At 48.7% G+C, this 25031-nt stretch overlaps 2 protein-coding genes across 2 annotated transcripts; one reads left to right on the top strand and one right to left on the bottom strand.

The window, feature by feature from the left end:
* Positions 1-1292: 1292 nt before the first annotated feature.
* Positions 1293-9124, bottom strand: Uts2r (urotensin 2 receptor). The gene is made up of 2 exons (XM_004655038.2): positions 9035-9124; positions 1293-3206 (listed from the first exon to the last, which is right to left on the bottom strand). Exon 2 carries the CDS (start codon positions 3131-3133, stop codon positions 1979-1981), a length of 1155 nt encoding a protein of 384 aa, XP_004655095.1. The 5' UTR covers positions 3134-3206; positions 9035-9124; the 3' UTR covers positions 1293-1978.
* A 13-nt stretch (positions 9125-9137) lies between these two features.
* On the top strand, positions 9138-17905 carry LOC101607049 (ATP-dependent (S)-NAD(P)H-hydrate dehydratase-like). Its single transcript, XM_045159578.1, is given in 5 exon segments — positions 9138-9325; positions 14997-15207; positions 15209-15806; positions 16633-16753; positions 17620-17905. Coding segments are annotated over 5 exon segments (1269 nt in total). The 3' UTR covers positions 17771-17905.
* The last annotated feature ends 7126 nt before the right edge of the window (positions 17906-25031 follow it).

Here is a 25031-nt window from a genome sequence, read left to right as displayed (position 1 = left end):
AATTTTTATTTACTTATTTGTAAGCAGAGAGAGAAGGAAAGAGACAGAGAATGGGTGCCCCAGGGCCTCTCAGCTATGTAAATGAACTCCTGATGCATGTGCCACTTTGTGCATCTTGCTTTATGTGAGTACTGGAGAAGTGAACTCCGGTCATTAGGATTTGCAGGCAAGTGCCTTAACTGCTGAGCCATCTCTGTAGTCTTTTTTTTTTTTTTTTTTTTTGCATAAACTTTTAAATGGCTTCTCACTCTTCCTGGAGGGCTCTGAGTTCTGGGTCAGACCATTCTGCTCCTTATTATAGAAATAGTTACTTGTATTTCTTCTTTATTCTTTTACTTTTTTTTCAAGGTAGGGTCTCACTATCTACCCATGCTGGCTTCCAACTCATGGTAATCCTTCTACTTCTGTCTCCCAAGTGTTGGAATTAAAGGCATGCACCACTATGCCCAGCCTTTCATGCTTTTATATCTCACATTTATGTCTAAATAACTGAGATACAAATAGTTATAAATGGGTTTTGTAGCCCGTCCATCTGGGATAAGCCTGGCTCTCATCAGTTTTGTTTCTGAACCAGGACTCTCTAATGGGAGGTTGTGGTGGCAGGATGTTTCAGTTTAGGAAGGTGGCACCAAGGTCTTGGAGGTTTCTTGGCCATCGTCAACACTGTGCCTAGACTGTGGCAAGATACTTGCTACTTTCTTCCCTAATTCTATGGTGTCAGCTGAGCCATAGTCCTGTTGAGTGGTTTCAGCTACCAGGCCAGACATGACTGTCCAATACCTGTCACTCCAGACCTGACAGATGATACAACTGGAATCCCAAGGTCCCAGGTAGCCAACACACACTCCAGGGACAGCATGGGAGTATGGGAGCCTGGAACAGTGGTCAGGGGCCAATTCCACCCTTCCTTAATGACGGCTGGCATGAGAACAATTATGCCCCTGAGCTGGGTGGCACTACATGCAGACATTTCAGTGTGTTTTTTCTTTGCCTGAGCCTGAGTGTTGGGTGGATGACATTTAAAAGCTGGGGAACCTTGTCCATCATCCTGTGCTCCTCGGCCTCTGTCTGCTCATTCATCACACAGGGTGACAGCACCTCCATCAGCCACAACTGCCCAGAAGGCCATGGCCAGGTCCAAATGAAGATCCCATCAGCTCAGCAGCAACAAGTACTGTGCCTGGGAGCACAGACCAGTTCCTCCTTCCTGTCCTTCCCCCTTCCTGTTCCTCTCTCTCTCTTCCCTGTATGTTTCGTTTTGCTTTGTTTTTTGAGGTAGGGTCTCAGTCTAGCTCAGGCTGACCTGGAATTCACTATGTAGTCTCAGGGTGATCCTCCTATCTCTGCTTCCCTAGTGTTGGGATTAAAGGTATGTACCACCCACCATGCTTGCCCTCCTTCCCCACCCCATACAGCTCAGGCAAAGGTCTGGAAGGTAGACACACTGCTCAACCTCTCAGGATCTTCATGCTAGGAGGTATGCTGGGCCCAGGACCCTCTTCCAAGACCTGATGTCTATTCCCAGCACTGGGGCAGGATGGATACAGAACTCAGGGTTTATTTTCCAAGTTCAGGAGCCACAGAAGCTGGGGGATGGGGTAGAGCAGGGAAGAAGAAGTGCAAGTACCTGCAGGTCACTAGCCAGCAAAAGGAGATACCTGGTCAGCAGGAGAAAACTGATACAAGTCAGGTTCACAGCTAGGCACTGGCTCCTTCTGCTCTGGGTTAAGTCTCAAGACTTTTCCTTCACCAAGGTCTTCTGATGACAATCTTGGCTGAAGCCTGCAAAGACCCTCAGAGGTGGGTGTGTAAACATGGGTGTGAGAAAACCTCAGCACTCCAGGAAAGTGCTAATGGAACTGAAGTGGGCAACAAGGAAGCAATTCTAGACAACTCAGGAAGACAGACAGACTGGTCCAGTGGGAGTTGGGGATTCTGGGAAGAGGCTCTGGAGTGGTGTGGCTTATGCAGGGTTCTCTCAGACAAAGGCCCCACCAGAGACCACTGGGGACATCATGAGAGTCTCCGTGGCCTGCTGGCTGCTAGAGGACAGACAGCGGCCAGAGTCATGTAAGTGAACTCGGCTGGGCAGGAAGCTGCCAGCACCCCTGGGCCCATGGCCACTGCTACTCAGTGAACGCTGGCGGCCACGTAGGTACTCGCGGAAGTTCTTGGTGAGCAGTGTGTAAAGGAAGGGGTTGACACAACTGTTTCCATAGGTCAGGCAGGTGGTCAGGTAGTTGATGATGCGTGTGGTCTGGGGTGCCAGGGGCATAGCCTCATAGTACTGGGCCAGCAGCTGCCACAGCCAGAAAGGCAGGAAGCAGGCCCAGAAGAGAAGGACAATTCCCAGGATGAGGTAGAGCACCCTGGGGTTGGGCAGCCGCCGTGTCTGCTTGAAAGAGGCCTGCTGTGACAGCCAGTAGGCCCGGGCTAGGCGGACATACAGCAGCCCAATGACCAGGCCAGGCCCCACAATGCTGGTCCCAAAGAGCAGTGTCAGGTAGGCACGGTGGGTGTAAGGACCCCAGGCTGGCAGACAAAGGCTCTTGGAGCCCCTGCGGACTAGCCGGATGGCAAGCATCATGGGCAGGGTCAGCAGCAGCGCCAGCAGCCAGGTGCCAAGCGCCAGCAGCTTGCGGTAACCCTTGGAGCGCTGCACCGTGTCCAAAGGCCTAAGCACAGCCATGTAGCGTTCACTGCTCATGACTGTCAGGGTAAAGATGCTGGCATGCATGGTCAGGAAGTCCAGACTGAAGAGTACACGGCAACCCATGTCTCCAAAGTGCCAGTCCTTGGTGATGTAGGTGGCCACAATAAAGGGGATGCTGAGCAGGTATAGGAGGTCAGCTAACGCCAGGTTGACCACATACACGTACATGGAAGCCGAGGCACGCAGGAAGCGGCACATGATCACCAGAGTGTATATATTGCCCACCACACCCACCAAGCCCATGGCTGAGAGTACTGCCCCTATGGCACCTGTGGCTATCAGGTCCTGCAGGGTGCTGGGCTCTGTTGGGCCAGTCCAGGAACTATTGAGAGACGTGTTGGGTCCAGGCAACTCAAGCATGGTGCTTCCTGTCACAGCAAGTATGGAGAACCTGGTTGTAGAAGCTGAGGTCAGAGCCATCTCGGCCCTACGCTGGGCTTACAGTGGGTATACTGCTCCGTGAGAAGGAAGGCCTGGTGGAAACGTGCTTGTCCTGTGGGAGAAGACACTCATCAAAGGTGCATCACAGGTGCCCCTTCCATGCTCTTGAGGCTTCTGTGATGGACAGCTATCATGGGGTCAGTGCCCCCCTACAGAGGGACAGGAGCTCCTCAATTCCTGTTTTCCCTTGGAACCCCTGAGACCCTTTCATTATGTCTGTCACCTTTCCAGCAGAATCCTAGGGCCATCTGGACCCACTGCCCCTCAGGGAACTCTCTAGTAGGAGCCCCAGTGCCAGCCTAAATACAAATGTAAGGCTAGGGGCTGACTGACATGGAGGTTAAATGGTTCAGCCCCTCTAGGAGCAGAGGTCAGTAGTGGGTGGAACCGGGAGTCCTGAGCTCCAGCTCTGCAATCCCAGAGTCTTCTCTCATTTTATTTCACCTACGTTTTTTAAAAAATGCTGTCTAAACCGGGCATGGTGGCACATGCCTTTAATCCCAGCACTCGGGAGGCAGAGGTAGGAGGATCGCTGAGAGTTCGAGGCCACCCTGAGAATACATAGGGAATTCCAGGTCAGCCTGAGCTAGAGTGAGACCCTACCTTAGAAAATCAAAATCAAAACAAAACAAAACAAAACATGCTGTCTTCTGCCAGGCATGGTGGCACGCACCTTTAATCCCAGCACTGAGGAGGCAGAGGTAGTAGTATCTCTGTGAATTCAAGGCCACCCTGAGAATACACAGTGAATTCCAGGTCAGCCTGGGCTAGAGTGAGACCCTACCTCAAAAAACAAACAAAAAATGCTATCTTCCTATTGTCAAAGTAACAGCTGCTGAACTTAAAAGTCCCAACAGAAAAGTAAGTGAGGTAAAGACCTTTGTGATCTTCATTTGTCATACAAGGGAAACAAGCCTGGATCCCTGCCTCATACCACACACATGACAGAGGGCAGACCTGCATACAGATTAAACAGATCAATCAAAAAGCCTCTAGAGAGGCTGGAGAGATGGCTTAGCAGTTAAGGCACTTGCCTGCAAAGCCTAAGTACCCAGGTTTGATTCCCCAATACTCACATAAAGCCAGATGCACAAGGTGGTGCATACTTCTGGAGTTTGTTTGCAGTGGCTGGAGGCCCTGGTGCACCCATTCTCTCTCTCAAGTAAATAAATAATTTTTTTTTTAAAAGAATATTTCTTTAAAGCCTCGAGAGGCCAGGCATGGTGGTGCATGCCTTTAATCCCAGGCAGAGGTAGGAGGATCACGATGAGTTTGAGACTACCCTCGCAAAAAAAAGAAAAAAAAAAAAAAAGCCTCTAGAAGAAAACACCATGGCCTTTGTCAGGAAAATATTTATTTTTCTTATTTATTTATTTATTTGAGAGCGACAGACAGAGAGAGAAAGAGGCAGAGAGAGAATGGGCGTGCCAGTGCCTCCAGCCACTGCAAACGAACTCCAGACACATGTGCCCCCTTGTGCATCTGGCTAATGTGGGTCCTAGAGAATCAAGCCTTGAACAGGGGTCCTTAGACTTCACAGGCAAGCGCTTAACCGCTAAGCCATCTCTCCAGCCCAGGAAAATATTTCTTAAAAGCAAATTTCACAAAAATTAAGAATGTTCATGGGCTGGAGAGATGGCTTAGCGGTTAAGGTGCTTGCCTGCAAAGCCAGAGGACCTTGGTTCAGTTCCCCAGTACCCATGTAAGGCAGATGCACAACGTGGGGCATGCATCTGGAGTTCGTTTGCAGTGGCCGGAAGCCCTGTCATGCCCATTCTCTCCCTCTCCTCCCCTCTCTCTCTTTCTTTCCCTCTCTCAAATAAATAAATAAAAATTAAAAATTAAAAAAAAAAGAATGTCTAAAGGATGGGGAGGAGTGCTTTAGAACACTGTCTTCCAGACATGAAGTGGCCACTTATGTGACCTTAGCTGTTGTTACCTGCACAAACCTGCACAATACTGGGCTCATCAACATGTTGACACGGATGATGGAAGAGGGCCCAAATAACAAAAACAAACAAACAAACAAAACAACAACAACAATAAACCAGACACAAAATAGAAGAGGATGGGGCCAGGGTTGAAAATAATGGGGGATTATGACTATGTACATGTATAAAAATTGTCAATAAAGCTTTTTTTGGCCTATTCTCTCTGTCTCTTTTGACCTCTTTCAAATAAAAATAAATAAATAAAATTTTAGAAGGGTCAGAGGGATGGTTTAGTGATTAATCCACTTGCTTGCAAAGCCAAAGGACCCAGGTTTGATTCCCCAGGACCCACGTAAGCCAGATGTACAAGGTGGCACATGCATCTGGAGTTTGTTTGCAATGGCTGAAGGCCCTGGCCCACCCATACTCTTTCTCTCTCTCCTTTTATTTTTTAAATTTTTTTTTGTTTATTTTTTACTTATTTATTTGAGAGTGACAGACAGAGAGAGAAAGAGGCAGATATACATATAGAGAGAATGGGCGCTCCAGGGCCTCCAGCCACTGCAAAAGAACTCCAGACGCGTGCACCCCCTTGTGTATCTGGCTAACGTGGGTCCTGGGGAACCGAGCCTCGAACTGGGGTCCTTAAGCTTCACAGGCAAGCGCTTAACCGCTAAGCCATCTCTCCAGCCCACTCTCTCTCCTTTTTCTCTCTCAAATAATAAATTTAAAAATTAGTTTAACTTTTTTTGTAAATATTTATATTTTATTTATTTGAGAGTGAGTGAATGAGAATGGGTGCACCAGGGCCTCTTGCCACTCTAAATAAACTCCAGACACATGCACTACTTTGTGCATCTGGCCTTATGTGGGTACTAGGAAACTGAACCTGGGCCAGCAGGCTTTGCTAGCAAGTGCCTTAATTGCTGAGCCATTTCTCCAGCCCCGATAAAATGTTTTTAAAATTGGGGCTGTGGAGATGGGTCAGTGACTAAAAAGGCACATGACTGCAAAGTCTGTCACACTAATTTCAATTTCCCAGCACCCATGTAAAGTTGGGTGTAAAGTGGCATATACATCTATAGTCCTAATGTGCCCATGACAAAGGGAGGTGGAGCCAGGATAATCGGGGAAGCCTGTGAGCAAAGATAGTCTGATACTTGCAGACTGGCAATTTGTTTGCAGCTTCAAGAGACCCTATCTCAAAGAAGGAGTAGCATGGGCCCCTCAAAATTGCCCTCTGACCTCCAGACCTGTCTACACATACACATACACAAATAAATACATGGAGTGTGTGTTTTAAAAGGTTTTAAAAATGTATTTAAAAATTAAGAATTTAGCTGGGTGTGGTGGCGCACGCCTTTAATCCCAGCACTTGAGAGGCAGAGGTAGGAGGATCACCATGAGTTCAAAGCCACCCTGAGACTCCATAGTGAATTTCAGGTCAGCCTGGGCTAGAGTGAGACCCTACCTCAAAAAACAAAAACAACAACAACAACAAAAATTAAGAACTTTGGGCTGGAGAGATGGCTTAGCAGTTAAGCGCTTGCCTGTGAAGCCTAAGGACCCTGGTTCAAGGCTCGATTCCCCAGGACCTATGTTATCAGATGCACAAGGGGGCGCACGGCGTCTGGAGTTCATTTGCAGTGGCTGGAGGCCTGGGCATGCCCATTCCCGTCCCCCCCCCCCCCCGGCCCTCTTTCTCTGTTGCTCTCAATTAAATAAATAAATTAATTCAAAAAATTAAAAAAAAATTAAGAACTTTACAAAGAAAGTAAAAACAGGTTGAGAGATTATCAGAAAACGTCTATCAAAGAAGTAGTAAACAGAATACATGCAAGAACTCTAAATTAATAAGAACTAATAAACTTTTTAAGGAAAAAAAGGCAAACAAAACCTGAGTAGGAACTTCTGGAAGAAAATGCCCAAAGGCCACAAACTCGGAAAGATGCTTAGTATGGCTTGACACCAGAGAAATACAAATCAAAACCACAAGGAGACTCAACTCCACCCCCTCACCTTATAGCTACAACTAGAAAGATCCATGCCTTGTTTTTTTTTTTCTTTTTTACTTTAAAAAATTATGTATTAGCCAGGCGTGGTGGCTCACGCCTTTAATCTCAGCACTTGGGAGGCAGAGGTAGGAGGATTGCCATGAGTTCAAGGTCACCCTGAGATTACAGAGTGAATTCAAGGTCAGCCTGAGCTAGAGTGAGACCCTACCTTGGAAAAAAAAATTATTAGATACAGAGAGAGAGAGAGAAAGAGAGAGAGAGGGAGGGAGAGAATGGGCACACTAGAGACTCTAGCCACTGCAAATGAACTCCAGATGCATGTGCTACCATGTGCATCTGGCTTACGTGGGATCTGGGGAACTGAACCTGAGTTCTTAAGCTTCACAGGCAAGAGCTTTAACTGCTAAGTCATCTCTCCAGCCTCCCTCTTTTACTGACAACTTCCATTAAGTATAGACAATAAACTATGATCATTCCCTCCTATGCCCCTGTTTCTGAGTGTTGGGAGGATCTGGAACTCTCAGTCACTGCAGCTGGAAGTTTAAATGGTACAGCTTCTTTGGATGATAAGTGTCACAGGTGTGTACTATCTCACCAGCAATTCCACTCTTGGTGTGCACACCAGTGAGACAAGTGCACGCACTTGTGCACAAACCTACGAGGGTGAGATTAATGGCAACTTGATAAATAAGGATCTTGAAGTAAGCCAAATGTCCATATCTAGTGGCATGGATAAACAAAGGGTGACATCTCCATTAAAAATACGCCATAGAAGGTTTTTTTTTTTGTAAGTTCAACATTAAAGAGAGAAAGAGAGAGACAGAGAGAGAATAGGGCTGGAAAGATGGCTTAGCTGTCAAGGCACTTGCCTGCGAAGGCTGCAGACCCAGTTTCAATTCCCCAGTGTATGTATGTATGTATGTATGTATGTATGTATGTATGTATGTATATATATATATATATATGAAAGAAGATACGTATATATAGATATAGATATATATGTATATATATATATATCTTCTTTTCTTTCTCTCTCAAATAAATTAGTAAAATTATATTACAATTTTTTTAAATGCCCCATAGCAAGCTAAGTGTGGTCTTTAATTCCCAGTATTGGGGAGGCTGAGGTAGGAGGATCACTCTGAGTTTGAAGTCAGTCTGGGCTAGAATGAGACCCTCCACATTTCCTTCAACAATGAAGGAAGCATTAGTGTAGTCATCAGCTCCTGAGAAACTCACACTTGGAAATTATCGGGCAGTTCAACTAGATCTCCCTCTACAGTGAGTCTGTTAACTGGCAAAGTCATCTATTATAGAGATGTCAGTGTGGATGTCTGTGTCCACACACTGCAAGGTCCTGGACAACCCTCAGGGCGGAGGATGCGTATGTCTTGCCCTGGGCAGATGTCACATTTATATACATGTAAAAACTCTCAACTTTACACACCTAAGATCCCTGTTGACATTAGGTTATCCTTATAAGAAAAATAAGAGCCTACAGGGTGGACATTCTGAAAGGGAGTAGAGAAGTCCTGGGGATCCCTGTGTCTCCCCAACACCCAGACACGGAAATTGCTCTAGACGGTCTCTTTCTGCACAGCCAACGCTGATGGATGCAAGTGATTACTGGCATTTGATGTGGATAGAACTGGTAGGTCCAGGGGTGCTTAGACATCGTCCCCCCAGGTCCCAGATCCCCACAAGGTTGGCCAGCTCGGTGGGGAGGCCCCTACCACAGTTGGTGCCCCACCTCTCAAGCTGAGAAGGCGAGGGTCCAAAGGCACCTCTTCCTGAATGATCAGCTCACAGTGGGCGAAAGTTTCAGGTGGGAGGCGCTGCCACCACGGGCGGCGTCGGTCTTCCCGGCCCAGGGGCCCCGCGCCCTCCCCGTCTTGGAGCACTGCGCCGCGTCGCCCCGGCCGGGTTGCGCTCACCTCCGTCACTTAGCCCTGGGGTCGCGCGAGGCTGTCGACACCCCCGGAGCGCTCTTCCTTCGGGCCGGCTCGGCGCGGCTCCGCTCCGGGGCGCACGGGCGAGATGCTGGCCGCCGAGCCTCCCAAGGGCCGCCGCCACCTGCCCGGCCGCCAGCTGGGAATGCGCCGCCCGCGCCCCTGCGCGCTGTTTATTAATAACCAGAGCCGCGCGGGCCCCGCGCAGGCAGCGGGCAGCGCCGGGAGGGCAGGCCCCGCGTTCACCTCGTCCCGACCGGCCTGTCCCGGACTCGAGTAGACCAGTGCTTCTCCGCTTCCCGCCTTAGCGCCCAGCCTGGTGCTGTGGCCGGGATTCTGCGCTGTCAATCAATCAAGCCCTGGGACTGCCTGCACGCGAAAGAGTTGGAGGCGGGAGGAGGGAGGGGAGAAGGAGTGAGGGGAGGCGCAGTAATAGGGAGGGCTCCCCAATAAAAGAGATCCGGTTCTGAAGGAGGCAGGTCTGGGCAGAGGCGTGGAGAGCCACCCCCATCGGCAGGTGGGTAGGATTGGGGAAACTAGTAGGGCACACAAGTTCCATCAACCTCAAGGAGCTGGGTTTGTGGGTCTGGGCTTCTCCTTGGTGCTGTGGCAGCCTTTGAACTGCCCTAGTCCCCATCTGTTCGTGTAGGTCCCAGGCAGGGTTTTGGGAACTGAGATTTTCCACACTAGGACCAAGCCCATGGAGATGATGCTGGGAGGCAGCAAGGCCTCCAGGTGATGGAGGCTGGACACCTCTGGCACCCACTCTACACACACACACACACACACACACACACACACACACACACACACACACAGAGCCCTGCTGCCCACTCTGAGCCTGGCTGAGTGGCTCAAAGGGAGAAACAGGCTGAGCAGCAGTTTTTCTAAATCTGAATAATGTCAACGCACAGGCTGAGAAGCCTAACAAATCACAAGCAGAAGAAAAGAAAGGCACGTTCATGCATATCATAATAAAAACTTCTGAAACCAAAGATAGGAGAAAATTATGGTCAGACGTGGTGACACACGCCTTTAATCCCAGCACTTGGGAGGTAGAGGTAGGAGAATTGCTGAGAGTTCAAGGCCATCCTGAGACTACACAGTGAATTCCAGGTCAGCCTGAGCTAGAGAATGAGGCCCTACCTCGAAAAAAAAAAAAAAAAAAAAAAAAAAACCAGACAAAAAGATAGGAGAAAATTGTAAAACCATTGAGATTTTTGTTGTTAGCCATACAGTCAGAGAATAAGATGCATACATTGTCTATAGAGATTATGAAAATCAGAAAAAAAAAAAGAATGACTTTTTTTTTGAGGTAGGGTCTCACTCTAGCTCAGGTTGACCTGGAACTCACCATGTAGTCTCAGGGTGGCCTTGAACTCATGGCGATTCTCCTACCTCTGACTCCCAAGTGTTGGAATTTAAAGTGTGTGCCACCGTGCCTGGCAAAGCATGACATCTTTAAAGTGCCTAAAGAAGGACTTTCAAGGCACAGCCTGATGCTTGTCATAAGGGGAGCATTGCAGAATGCAAGAAAGTATTTTTGCAGCCATTCCTTCTGCTCACAGGATGCAGCTGACAGATTGTGGAAAGCAAATCTGTGATGGGCATGGCCCCACCCACCCCACCCCCACCATTTGGCTATAGAGAGATTGCTGCTGTTCTGTCTTGAGTACTTTTTCTGTCCCTTGGAGGACTGCTGTTCTTTCAGGTGCTCTGTCAGGGACACTATGGCTGGCTGTGAGCAGAGCTCTGGAGCTTCATTCTGCCTTTCCCTGTGTTATGTGTTCATCCCTCTTTTGTGGTAGAACAGAGGGTTCAAAGCTCAACATCTGGTCCTGCTCAGAGACCACTCCCCCGAAGCGTTGATTTCAGTTCTAGACCATAGTCAGTTCAGGGAAGAATGAGTGAAAAACCAGCTCTGGGTTCTCCTTAGCAGTTGTCGCTGTGCTGCCTTTGGAGGGGCTGCTGGGGATTAGTATGAGGGCCCAGCCTCTATACCTCTCTGAATTGTACTGTAGGGCTTAAGTATGTGTCAAGGGGCTCAACAGATCTTTGGTATAGGGTTTGAGTGGCCTTAGGGAGGACCATAGCCTCATCCCTTCTGCTTAGAATCCCTGGGCCCAAGTATCTGTTCTCAGCTTAGCCTATGGCAGGGATGGGCTCTGCTTGCCTCACGTGCCTTAACTGTGCCAACCCTACACAGAGCAGTCTGATTTCTGCATCCCTTTTTAAATCTGGGGACTGTGTCCCTTGCCCAGTGACTCTGGCCCCTCCATTCCTTCCTAAGGAAGTTTTGTTTTATTTTTTTGAGGGAGGGTCACCCTCTAGTCCAGGCTGACTTGGAATTCACCATGCAGTCTCAGGGTGGCCTTGAACTCACAGTGATCCCATACCTCTGCCTCCCCAGTGCTGGGATTAAAGATATACGCCACTATGTCTGGCTGCTGATATATTTTTTATATTATTTATTTAACAGAGAGAGAGAGAATGAGAATGGGCATGCCAGGGCCTCTGGCCACTACAAATGAACTCCAGATGCATGTGCCACCTTGTGCAACTGGCTTATGTAGTTACTGGTGAATCAAACCTATGTCCTTAGGCATTTCAGGCAAGTGCCTCAACTGCTAAACCATTTCTCTATCTGCCCCCTCGCTATTTTTTTAAATTTAATTTTATTTTTTGGTTTTTCGAGGTAGGGTCTCACTCTGGCTCAGGCTGACCTGGACTTCCCTATGGAGTCTCAGGGTGGCCTTGAACTCATGGTGATCCTCCTACCTCTGCCTCCCAAGTGCTGGGATTAAAGGCGTGCGCCACCACGCTGGCTATTTTATTTTATTTTTTTGGTTCCCCTCGATATTTTTGATTAAGTGAATAATGACACTCTAGCAGCCCAGCTGGAGGAGGCATCACTGGGGCAATGTTTGGGGACAGATCTTGAGTCCCACCCTGAGGTGTGTAGACAGCAATTTGAGCTCTGGCAGTTTTGTGGTGCTGGCTGTTGGTGGTGTTTCTCTGCTTGGATCTATGGAAGGGAGACAGTTTCTTCTGCCATTGATGGTGTTCCCCTGGAATTTCTAGGCCTGAAATAAACCCTCTCTTTCTGTAAGGTGTTTCTGGCCTGGTGTTTGTTCATCAACATGAAGCTAACTGTAGCAGCACCTATCTGAGGTGTAGGGCTAGCAGTAGCAGAGGATTGGCAGCCGGGGTAGAGGGATAAGAGGGGAGACAAGAAGGAAGAGAGAAAACAAACAATAAATTAAAAAGTCAGGCATGGTGGCATACGCCTTTAATCCCAGCACTCAGAGTCAGAAGTAGATAGATTGCCATGAATGCAAGGCCACCTTGAGACTACATAGAGAATTCCAGGTCAGCCTGGGCTAGAGAGTGAGACCCTACCTCGAAAAACCAGGAAAATAAAAGGGAGAGGATACACGGCCAAAGGTGGGGAGTACACCTGGGAACCAGGAACCTTCTGCCACTGCACAGGTAACCTTAGCCTGGGCATGGTGGCAGGGGGTAGGGAAGGATCTGAGCATTCACAGAAAGGGGCCCAATGCTTAGAATTAGAGTACCCAAAGGAAACTGCTGCCCATAGCACCCCTAAATCTATTGTGTTCTTTGCAAAGCACCCCCATCTGCCTATGAGTCACTTCATGGACCATTAAGTCATAAATCATAATCATACAGCCCCATTTTTCCCAAATGTAACTTTTAAAGCTTTGTTCTGTACATAGTGGGTTCATTGTGTTTGGGAATGATAATTTTTCTCAAAGAACTCATTTCCAATTGCATTACCACACTGTAGAACATGAGGCTCCAAAGGCAGAGCTGGCTCTGGGATTCTCTTTTCACATGTGGGTGCTCCTAAAGCTTGTCAGAGAGGGTGCTTTGTTCAGGACCTACCTTGTCAACTGCCCAGAGACCAGGGTCGCCCCCTCCAAGTGCTGGTCCACAGAGAGCAGCAGTTTTATCAAAACATTTATGTGTGTGTGTGTGTGTGTGTGTGTGTGTGTGTAGGGGGGACATACCAGGACTTCTTGCCACTGCAAATGAACTCCATTGTCACTTTACATGGGTACTGGGGAATTGAACCCAGCAGCCTTTGCAAACAAATGCCTTTAACCACTGAGACACCTCCCCAGCCCCAAAAGAGTGCCATGTGTTATGAAAAACGTTAGGAAAAGTAAGAGAAGAGAGGAGCACTGAGGGTGCGGTAGCGCAGGCTAAAGATGCCCACCGACCAGTCTAGGCAGCCCCTGAGGGGGCCAAAGGTTATGTGGCGCAAAGATGGCTGGACCCTCATACTCCATGTGTTTCAGTTGCTGAAACCTTACTCAGAGGGATGAGAACACACCATACTGCCCACAGCTGGGTCTCCTTCTGCACCCACACCTGCTAGAGCACCCTGTAGCTGGCAGTCACTGTATTGTTCCAGGAGACCCCCCACTAGTATACTCCTGCAGATATTTCTCTTCCTTCCAGTTTATTGTTTTATTTTTTGTAATTTTAAAAATTTTATTTATTTATTTTTTATTTTCACAATTTTTATTAACATTTTCCATAATTATAAAAAATATCCCATGGTAATACCTCTCCCACCTCACTTTCCCCTTTGAAATTCCATTCTTCATCATATTACCTCACCATCTCAATCACTGTACTTACATATATACAATACCAACTTATTAAGTACCCTCCTCCCTTCCTTTCTCTTCCCTTCATATCCTTCTAGTTTCTAATACTATAGTTTTCCCAGTTGATTTCAGTGTCCCCAATCTGAGACACAGCTGGAGAGATGATGACATCAATGAAACCAATTAAGACTTGCATTGGTCTTCAGCTGGGGAGAGGGGCAATTCATTAGTGGACATCCTTGGACACCTGAGCAATTCCAAGGGCTGGAAGTTCCCAGGCTGGCAGAATAGATAGAATACAAGGGATATCCCTGGCTAAAAATGCTCAAGCTCTGGAAAACTGAAACATGGGAAGAGGGAGATATCTAGTGCTCAATTTTCCTATAGAATCAACTTCAGGGAAACCCTAACACTGCATCCTCCCTAGTCCCATGAGGCCACTCAGAGGTGGGTGATCTTGGGAAAAAGGTCCAAGTTCAGGCTCCACAAAACCTCATGTCCTGAATGAAAAGGCTGCATGCAGAGTGTTGGAGAGCCCTTTTCGGGATTACAAAGGTGGAAATGGGAGCTGGAATGAGGCCAGAAGCCCAGTTCCCCTGCACACAGACAGTACATCACATTCTCATCATGCCCTGAAGTCAAACCCTAAGCATGTAACAGCATGCAGAAACTTCTCTTCCCTCAGCCTGGTAGGCCTCTCCTTCCCGCTTCTGGGGAGATAAACAGGTCAGATAAGCAGTCTAACAGTATTGGGGTACCCTGATCCTGAAGCCAAAGGAGAGACTTCTGTGATGGCCAAAATTTACGAGGTGTGACCTTTGCTCTTCTAGGGTTGCTCTTGGGGACTCTTCATTGTCATTATCTGTCACCTCATAGCCCTTCTGCCCACCACACTCCATGGTCTGCGGCAGCTGCTCTGCTCCATTAGTAGGACCCCCTCCCCCTCTCAGGGAACTGCTTCCCATCTCAGGCCCCAATGAGTAGAGCCCACAGGACATGTACATGAGGTTCCTGGCTCTCATAGACCACTCCTTAGCCTGAGGCTGGCAAAGGTCCTGGTCTGGTCTCAGCTTATAAATCCCTTTCTGCTTCTCAGTCCAGCTAGGATCATACCCCTCGGGGGATGGTTGAGTGCAGACCTCCAACCCTTTCCTTGAGATCACTTCATTTTGAGGGGTCAGGACCTGGAATCTGTGTTCCCACCAAATGTCTAGGGTTTGTGTGTCAGAGTACCAGAATTGGGGTCTCATCCAACACATATATCCCCATACCTTAAAGAGGGGCTCTGGGGCGTGCTGGGTATGGGTGAGGGCGGCGTCACGCTGGCTGCCCGCGGGCGAGGTAAGCTCCCTGGCCACCCGCGCCCGCGGGGCCGAGGTGGTGGGCGCAGGCGCGGTGGCGCTGCTCGCCGTCGCTATCGCGTTCTCTGGCTCGCCTCTGCCAGAAGTTCTACAAAGGACATTTTCTCTACATAAAACGCATTCTCTAAAGGACATGGAGCATTACGTTAATCTGGTGAGGAAATATTGTACCTGCTCCTTCTGCAAAGAAGCACAAAGGACAAGATGGGAGAATAGGCGTCGTCGGGGGCTGTCAAGAGTACACGGGAGCCCCATACTTTGCAGCCATCTCGGCTCTCAAAGCGGGTGCAGATTTGGTCCACGTGTTCTGTGCCAGGGAGGCCACTCCTGTGATCAAGTCCTACAGTCCGGAGCTGATCGTCCACCCGATCCTTGACAGCCGTGATGCTGCTCAGGAGGTGGAGAAGTGGCTCCCTAGACTGCACTCCCTTGTCGTGGGACCCGGCCTAGGTAGAGACGACCTCCTTCTCAACAGTGTCGGGGGTATTCTGGAAGTGTCCAAGGCCAGGGGTCTCCCTGTCGTCATTGACGCGGACGGCCTGTGGCTGGTGGCTCAGCAGCCAACCCTCATCCAAGGGTACCAGAAGGCTGTTCTCTTCTCCAACCACATTGAGGTCAGCAGGCTCTGGGAAGCTGTGATCAGGGATCCTATGGACACCAAAGATGACAGCGGATGTGTACTGAGACTCAGCCAGGCCCTGGGGAATGTGACCGTGGTCCGGAAAGGAGAGCAGGACCTGATGTCTGACGGCCAGCAGGGTGATTGGGGCCTCCCTGTGCAGGACACTCAGGAAGACCATGCCCCTGTGGGCACTGGGGTATCCAGTTTGGTAACGCATGACCACGTGCCTTTACCTTGAAGTCCTTCAAGCCCCTGCTGCGTGAGTGTGGCTCTGAAGGACACCTGAGAGCTGACTCTAGTTACAAATGTTGATCTCTTCCCCAGGCCCGAGGGCTGCCCAGCAAGCGCAGTGTGGGCAGAGACCAGTGGGTGGGCCAGTCCTCGCTCTCAGAGTACAGCTGCCTCCTCCTCATTCCCAGCACACCGCCATGTCACTGTTAGTGAGGTGTGCAGTTGCTGACCAGAAACCTGAAGTGAGGTTGAGATTGGGTGCCCTCAGGATGGTTTGGCGTAGATGGACATGAAGTGACAGTCCTCAGCATGCTGAGGGACAGCAGGCATGTGTGTGCACATGCACACATCCCACATAGCCTTGCACAGGAAGTGCAGAGGGTATTCTCCAAGGACACCCAGACCGCTGAGGGTCTTACACAAGATCTTCTGATCCTGCCACACACAGACTATGACATTGAGTTCCCACAACTTTCCAGCGAGGCAAATTCTGACAGCCCGAGTCCTAATGGTTCATGGGGGAGTCCGTGAGCCATGCCGCAGAGTGCTGTGATCTCTGGTGGTGCACATTGAGCTGGGCTTGGGCTGCAAGGCGTCAGCAGAGAGCTTGTCCTCCACATTCTGTGAGGGGTGGACCCTACCAAAGCAAGGGGGCAATGTAAAAGGCGTCTCCGTGAGGGAGGCTCATGGAGGAGTGAGGTGCTGGCACCCACACTTACATCTTCTCTGCAGTTCTCGTGTGCAACCAGAAAGGCAGTAGCCGCAGGTGCGGTGGGCAAGGAGACCTCTTGTCAGGCTCCCTTGGTGTCATGGCACACTGGGCGCTCCTTGCTGGACCTGAGAGAACAGACAGGTACAGTGTCTCTTCAGTTAATAACCCTCATGAATTGAATCCCTTGATGTGGAATCTGTTACTTGGGGGACACCATGCCAGAGGCATGCTGTCCACAGAAGTTCCTCATAACTGTGGACTCAAGCCCATCGCTTGTGGGCGGGGCCTGGCCCCAGTGGGCTTCAGAGTCTCAGCCAATGTGCTGAGCCACCATAGCTGAGGTCACTGTCCCAGCACTCAGCAGGGTCCTCCTTTGTAGGACAGTGTGAAGGCAGGCTGCATGCAGGCTAGAGGGGAGGCTGGAAACTGTCCCCACAGGCATGTTTTTCTCTAAGAGGTGGCAGAATGCTAAGCTCCCAGGCTGTTCTCACAGTGGGAACCTGGTGTGTGTTGTCGAGGCCACACGTGTGCTAGTGGGACAGCAGCTTCTGGAGGCGTCCCCTGCCACCCAGTACTCTGCTGCTGAGGCAGTCACTGCTGCGAGCAGGGAGCCACGTGGTCTAGGCTCTGCTCAGCTCCACGGGGCAGAGGTGCGGAGCTCTTGTGCTGGCCCAGGGCCGGTTGCACATGGGGCGGCAGACGTTTCTCTGCATCCTAGAAAACCCATGGGCACAGTTAACATTAGCGCTGCAGCACATGCCCCACTGGCCCAACCTGGAGGAAGGCTGCTCTCTGTGTACTTGGATCTGACCCACAAATTTGGCAAGGGGGCTGCTTTTGGGCATGGACCCGTGTGTCTCACCCTCTTGCCATTGAGCGCCACCCTCAGAATGTTTTCAGTATCCATCCCGTGCCCATTCTTGAGGGCCTGGTCCTTACAGTGCAATGGGGTGAGACCAGGGCATGCAGCCTGGCACCGTCACCTCACCATTGTCTGGCCTCCTCAGCATCAGCCCACTCCTGGTAGCTGCCTGGGGCGCTTGCACGCTTACCAGAGAGTGCAACCAGCAAGCCTTCCAGAAGCACGGCCGCTCCACCACCACCAGCGACATGATCACTGAGGTGGGCGCTGCCTTCAGTAAGCTCTTCCATACCTGAGCCCGCGGTGAACAGCGAGCACCGCCCACAGGAACCCGCACCCTCCACAGCACGGGCTGCTGCCAGGCTTAGCTTTAGCTTAAACTGGCTGATGTAAAGCAAGTCTTGTCTTGACTAAAATACATTTGAGCTGTACTGACTCAGAAAAAAAAAAAGGGGGGGGGGACTCTGGCTGGTGGCCCCTCTGGCCCAGGGCATGAGACCTAGGCTCTGAAGGCAGCAGGTTCAGGAGGTGCCAGACTGGGTTGTGATCAGCAACATGAGTGCCTGTCCTAATAGGACTAGTGACCTCCTGTCTGATTGGATCACTGGGATCGGTGAATCTGGAGGCTCTTACGACAAAGCACCCAACAGACGAGCATTGCAGGGACTGATGGGAGGGCCTGCCTCTGTCCTCTTTCTGGGGCTAGGAGCAATGCTAGCACATGACAGGCTATCAATACATATTTCTGGAATGGTACCTACCACTGAAGGTTGGACATGTGTGTCTTGGGGCCTCCATGTCTGTTCACATATCTTGCCCTTTCTTCACTCTGTCCAGCTTTAGAGGTATGATCCGTTACAGATATATGCCTGAGAAAAATCTAAGACTTTTAGTTAAATTTGAATTTCTGAAAAGAACATTTTTTTTGTTTTGTTGTGTTTTTCAAGGTAGGGTTTCATTCTAGCCCAGGCTGACCTGGAATTCACTATGTAGTCTCAGGGTGGCCTTGAACTCACCATGATCCTCCTACCTCTGCCTCCCGAGTGCTGGGATTAAAGGTGTGCACCACCATGCCCAACTGAAAAGAGCAATTTTTAATGCTGTTTGGGGCATCCTCAGGAACCCGGAAGGCTAAGCATTCAAATGAGCATAATTGTTGTTGGTGCAGCTTTGGATGCAGGAGAGTCACAGTACTGTGGAAACTTGAAGGTCAGTATCTTCACCAGTGGCCTGGCTACAACTGTTTTAAAGTCTATCCTACTGGGATTTTTTAAAACAAATATTTAATTTACTTATTCATTTGACAGAGAAAGAGGGGGAGAGAAAGAAAGAATGGGTGCAACAGGGCCTCCAGCCACTGCAAATGAACTCCAGACAGATGCACCTCTTGTGCAGCTGGTTAACGTGGGTTCTAGGAAATCGAACCTGGGTCCTTTGGCTTTGCAGGCAAATGCCTTAACCGCTAGGCCATCCCTCCAGCCCTCTACTGGGATTTTGGCACTGGTGCTCTGGGTGGTAATCATCACTCTGGGCCAAGGCCAAAGAACTATTGCATTTGGTTAGGTTTGGGTGAAGTTTATGTGACATAATTATTTGGCTTGAAAAAGTCAGTGGCGGGCTGGAGAGATGGCGTAGCGGTTAAGCACTTGCCTGTGAAGCCTAAGGACCCCGGTTCAAGGCTTGGTTCCCCAGGTCCCACGTTAGCCAGATGCACAAGGGGGCGTATGTGTCTGGAGTTCGTTTGCAGTGGCTGGAAGCCCTGGCGCGCCCATTCTCTCTCTCTCTCCCTCTATCTGTCTTTCTCTCTGTGTCTGTCGCTCTCAAATAAATAAAAAAAAAATTTAAAAAAGAAAAGAAAAAGTCAGTGGCAAGCTGGACATGGTGGCACACGTCTTTAATCCCAGCACTTGAAAGGCTAAGGTAGGAGGATTGCTGTGAGCTTGAGACCACCCTGAGAAGAGTGAATTCCAGGTCAGCCTAGGCTACAGTGAGATCCTACCTTGAAAAAGAAAAATTGGGGCTGGAGAGATGGCTTAGCGGTTAAGTGCTTGCCTGTGAAGCCTAAGGACCCCGGTTCGAGGCTCGGTTCCCCAGGTCCCACGTTAGCCAGATGCACAAGGGGGCGCATGCGTCTGGAGTTCGTTTGCAGAGGCTGGAAGCCCTGGCGCGCCCATTCTCTCTCTCTCCCTCTATCTGTCTTTCTCTCTGTGTCTGTCATTCTCAAATAAATAAATTTTAAAAAAAATTAAAAAAAAAAAGAAAAAGAAAAATTGGTGGGGGTGGGGGTGGGGGTGGGGGTGGGGGAGTGGGGATGGGGCCTGGACATATGGCTTAACAGTTAAGGTATTTGCCTGTGAAGCCTAAGGCTCAGGTTCAATTCTTCAGTACCCATGTAAGCCAGATGCACAAGGTGGCACATGCATCTCGAGTTCATTTGCAGTGGCTAGAGGCCTTAGCATGCTAATTCTCTCTATCTGCCTCTTTCTCTCTTGCTTTCTAATTTCTTTTAGTTTTATTTTATTTGAGAGAGAGAGAAAGACAGAAGCACATAGATAGAGAGAATTGGTGCTCCAGGGCCTTCAGCCCACTGCAACTGAACTCCAGACACATGAACCACCTTGTGAATCTGGTTTATGTGGGTCCTGGGGAATCGAACCTGGGTCCTTTAGCTTCACAGGCAAATGTCTTAACCGTTAAGCCATCTCTCCAGCCCTCACCCCCCCATTTTTTTTTTTTTTTTTCGAGACAGGGTCTCACTCTAGCCCAGGCTGACCTGGAATTCACTATGTAGTCTTAGGGTGGCCTTGAACTCACAGCAATCCTCCCACCTCTGCCTCCTGAGTGCTGGGATTAAAGGCATGTGCCTTCACGCCCAATCCTAAAACTTTTTTTAAAAATTATTTATTAATTTATTGGCAGATAGAGAGTGAAAATGAGAGAAAATAAATGGGTCACCAGAGCCTCCTCCCACTATAAACGAACTCTAGGTGCATGGCTTTATGTGGTTACTGGGGAATTGAACCTAGGCCTCTAGGCCTTCCTAGCAAGTGCCTTTACCAGTGAGTCATTTCTTCAGCCCCATGTGTTTAATTTCTTGGGGTTTATACCAGAAAATGGAGTTGATAGGTGAGATGACAGTTCTATGTTTAGTTTTTCTGAGGGTATAATTGATCCTATTTTGTTATCACTACAAACTTTTGGGTTGGTAAATTTTCCCGCACTGCAGGAGATAGCTTTCTTGCTTAGGTAGATTAGGAAAAGAGCCCTTGGTAATACAAGTTGGTAAAAGGAGGTGATTGCTTCTCCTTTTTCCTGGCCTGCAGGAAGGCGGGTCTGATAAGCTTCCTGAGACCTGCACAATACTGAATGCCCCATAAACCGATTAACCTCTCAGCTTCACTCAAGTGGACCACTCACACTCTTGAGACTGGTGGTCTTTCCCTTTTCATTAAAGGTTCAGTTCCCAAAGAGCCTGGGGATCAGAGAGTTGACTGACTGGATGGACTAAACTATCCTTTTCTGCCTGGGGAGCATCTTATTGCTTCCGGGCTTAGGTAATTCCAAATACACACCAGTGTACAGCTTTTTGTGGGAAAAAGAGTACATCTCACCTGAGTAAACATGGAGGAACACAGATGCCAGAACTTAAAGGAAATTGTAGTTTTTTTTTTTTTTTTTTTTTGAGGTAAGGTCTTGATCTAGCCCAGGCTGACCTGGAATTTACTATGTAGTCTCAGGATGGCTTCAAACTCATGGTGATCCTCCTACATCTGACCTCTGAGTATTAGGATTAAAGGCATTTGCCACCACATCAGGCAGATGTGTAGTTTTATTTTTTATATTTATTTATTTGAGAGAGAAAGAGGTAGAAAGTGAGAAAAAGAAAGACAGAGAGAGAGAGAGAGAGAGAGAGAGAGAGAGAATGGGTACAACACCAGGGCCTCCAGCCACTGCAGACAAACTCTGGATGCATGTGCCCCTTTGTGCATCTGGCTTACATGGATCCTGGAGAATTGAACCTGGGTCCTTAGGCTTCACAGGCAAATGCCTTAACCACTAAACAATCTCTCCATCCCAGAAGTGTAGTTTTTTAAAAAGTATTTTTGGGAGCCGGGCGTGGTGGCGCACGCCTTTAATCCCAGCACTTGGGAGGCAGAGGTAGGAGGATCGCCATGAGTTCAAGGCCACCCTGAGACTACAGAGTTAATTCCAGCTCAGTCTGGACCAGAGTGAGACCCTACCTCAAAAAAAAAAAAAAAAAAAGTATTTTTGGGGCTGAAGAGATGGCTTAGAGGTTAAGCGCTTGCCTATGAAGCCTAAGGACCCATGTGTCTGGAGTTTGTTTACAGTGGCTGGAGGCCTTGGTGTACCCTCCTTTTTCTATCTATCTGCCTCTCTCACTCTCTCTCTCTGTCTGTCACTCTCAAATAAATAAATAATAAAAATAAACAAAAATATTTAAAAAATTTTATTTATCTACAAGGAGAAAGGGAAACAGAAAAGAGCCTCTTGCTGCTACAAACTCCAGTTTCATGGTCCACTTTGTGCATCTGGCTTTACATGGCTACTGGGGAATCAGACTTGGGTCATGTTTTCAAAAAAAGTGCCTCTTCCAGGTATGATGGTACACACCTTTAATCCCAACACTTGACAGGCAGAGGTAGAAAGATTACTGTGAGTTCAAGGCCACCCTGACACTACATAGTTTTGGTGGTTTGATTCAGGTGCCCCCATAAACTTAGATGTTCTGAACACTGGATCCACAGCTAATGGAAATGTGGGAATTAAAGCTTCCATGAAGCAGTGCTTTGTTGGGGGTGGACTTGTGGATGTTATAGCTAGCTTTTTCTCGCCAGTGTTTGGTACACTCTCCTGTTGCTGTTATCCATCTAATGTTGTCCCTCTGCTCATGCCATCATTTTCCCCTGCCATCATGGAGCTTTCCCTTGAGTCTGTAAGCCAAAATAAACCTTTTTTCTTACAGGCTGCTCTTGGTTGGGTGTTTTCTGCCAGCAAAGCAAACCTGACTGCAACAGTAAAGTTGGTATCAAGAGCGGGGTCATTGCTGCTTGAAACCTATGTGGGATGATGGAAGAATGTGGGAAAATTTGAAATTTTGGCCTAAGAGATGCCTTGCAGTACGGTAAGTACAGCTTGATGAACTATTCTTGTCAGAGCTGAAAGACCTGAATGCAGTAAGAACCATGAGGTTTGGTTTATAAGGGGCGAGAATGAGCGTTGCCAGGACTGGGCTAGAAGCAGTTGATGTGAGAGGCTTGCTATTATGTTCATGTCCTGAGAATTTGTGCAGGGTTGCATTGCATAGAAATGTACTACTGTAAGCAAAGGGATATGACACAGAAAGAAATCTTTGGGCCAAACCTGTACATTCAGCTGCAACTGTTTGAGAGATTACAACTATTGAGATTGCACTAACATGCATTGGGATAACAGAAAGAATGCAAAGTTTTCTGAAGGGGCCTGAACGCTGAAGGAGTGTCCTGTTCTTCAAAGTTAGCTTTATTCCCCCCTGGATTAACAAATTAGCAGCTCACCTGGTATGGAATATAAGAAATGCTGGAGAGAGAGGGTCATTGAGTTTGCAACATGGTCTTATATTTTGGAAATGGCCATGGGCTTTTCAAAGCTGGCTTGTTGGATTACTTGCACGGAGCCATGAGGATGACTCATTGGTTGCAGTGGAGACCCAATGCAACCATGTGAATGAACAGTGGGTTGTAGTATAGACCCAATGGAGATGCCAGGACTATGGGATGGCTGCCAAGAAGAGCTGCTGGCACCAGATGAAGTTTTCCAGGACTGTGAGTAGCCTAGCTTGAGGGGTGATATTGGAACTCCAGAGATTGTTGCTGGTTAGAATTATTGGAATTGGAGATGTGTCACTGACTAGAGTTGTTAGACTTGGAGTTACAGAGTTTGATGTTTACCCTGTTAAAATCTTATATTGGTTGAATATTTATTTGCTATGCCCAATGCCATCTTTTACAGACTGAGTGTTTGTTCTGTGCCATTATAGTTTTTTTCTTTTGATAGTATGGTTCAGTTAAAAGATCTTGGAGACTTCTGGTTAAGATGGCAGCGTAGGTACCATGCCAAAGCAGCCTAGGGGGGAAAAAGACCAAAAAAACTCAGCAAAATACAAACTTTTACTAAAAAGTGAGGTGTATAGGAAATTGAAGTGGCAGCGGAGAAGTAGAAGACATCCAGAGCATCCAGAGCCCTCACAGGCCGGCAAAAGCAGCTCTGGCAGCTCGGCCAACCGCTCTGGCGGTGGCGCACCAGAAAGCCACCAGGCTCGGCTTCAGCCACAGGAAAAGCCAGGTGCAGGAGCTTCCACTCACACCCGCGCTCTCTGCAACTCAGGAACTGTGAAGGGAGAGCGGCAGTGAGCAACGGAGGAGCAGACCGTGAGGTAGAAGAACACGTGAAACAGTGAGAGATCCAGAGCAGCTGTGGCTCCCTCCCCTCCCCCACTGCCTGAGCCCAGCTCCGGCGAACAGAGCAGCGGTCCCAAGACCTGGCCACGGCAACTTGAGCTGACAGCGGGACCCAAGCAGGAGCAGAGTTCGGCAACAACATCAGTGGCTCCGGCACGGGTAACAGCGGCCCCAGCATTAACAGCTCCAGTCGCAGCAGCAGCGGCAGACCCAGCAGCAGCAGCTTCCCGGGAGCAGCGGCAGTCGACACAGCAGCAGCAGCTTCAGCAGCAGTGGTGGCTCTAGCAGTGGCAGCTACAGCAGCAGCAGAGGCAGCAGCAGCGGTGGGCCCAGTAGCAGCAGCTTCAGGAGCAGTGGCTACAGACCCAGCAGCGGCAGCTTGAGCAGCAGCAGTTCCAGCAGCAGGGGTGCTGATCTTCAGGCCCACACTTGGCAGGCTCAGTTTGCCCCACAGGAAAAGCCGGTGCCCAGCTCCAGAAATCAGAACAGCAGCCCGACGACCCAGGCAGCAACTTGACTGAGACCAAAATCATGCAAGGTTTCCGGGATTGCACCAGGGAAGGGTCTCACTTGGTCGCAAGCTGACTTGGATCCCTCAACAGACCAGAAATCTTAACCTCTTTGTTGATAGAGGATCTGGTCGTTATAATAACTACTCTTGCATACATACTCGGGGCTGTTTTTGATTGAATGTGTACAGTGTTTAGTTAAATTTTAGAATCTACCTGTATTTTATTCCACTCAGCCTGCTTGAATACTCCTATAGCAGGGAAACTCACCCCTAAGAACATCTTTGTAGATACTCTGAGAGTTTTAAGAGCCACACCTAACACCTTAAGCTCCTACTCTGAAAAGATATTACATCAAATCAATTGATACAGCTAAGAATACCCAGCTAGCTAGAAAATCCAAGCATTAACTTAATCCAAGATGCAAAAATATATACATTATAACACAAGAAACACTAAAAAGCAAGATGATATAAATCCACCTAAAAGTAATAATGCATCAGAAATGTCCTCCAGTGAGAACGAGTTAGAGGAAATGCCTGAGAAAGAGTTCAAAAGAATGATTATAAATATGTTCAAAGAGGTCAAAG

The sequence above is a fragment of the Jaculus jaculus genome, chromosome 9 (genome assembly GCF_020740685.1).
Source record: "Jaculus jaculus isolate mJacJac1 chromosome 9, mJacJac1.mat.Y.cur, whole genome shotgun sequence".
Classification (NCBI taxonomy): Eukaryota; Metazoa; Chordata; class Mammalia; order Rodentia; family Dipodidae; genus Jaculus; species Jaculus jaculus.
This window is presented reverse-complemented; position numbering and strand designations above follow the sequence as displayed.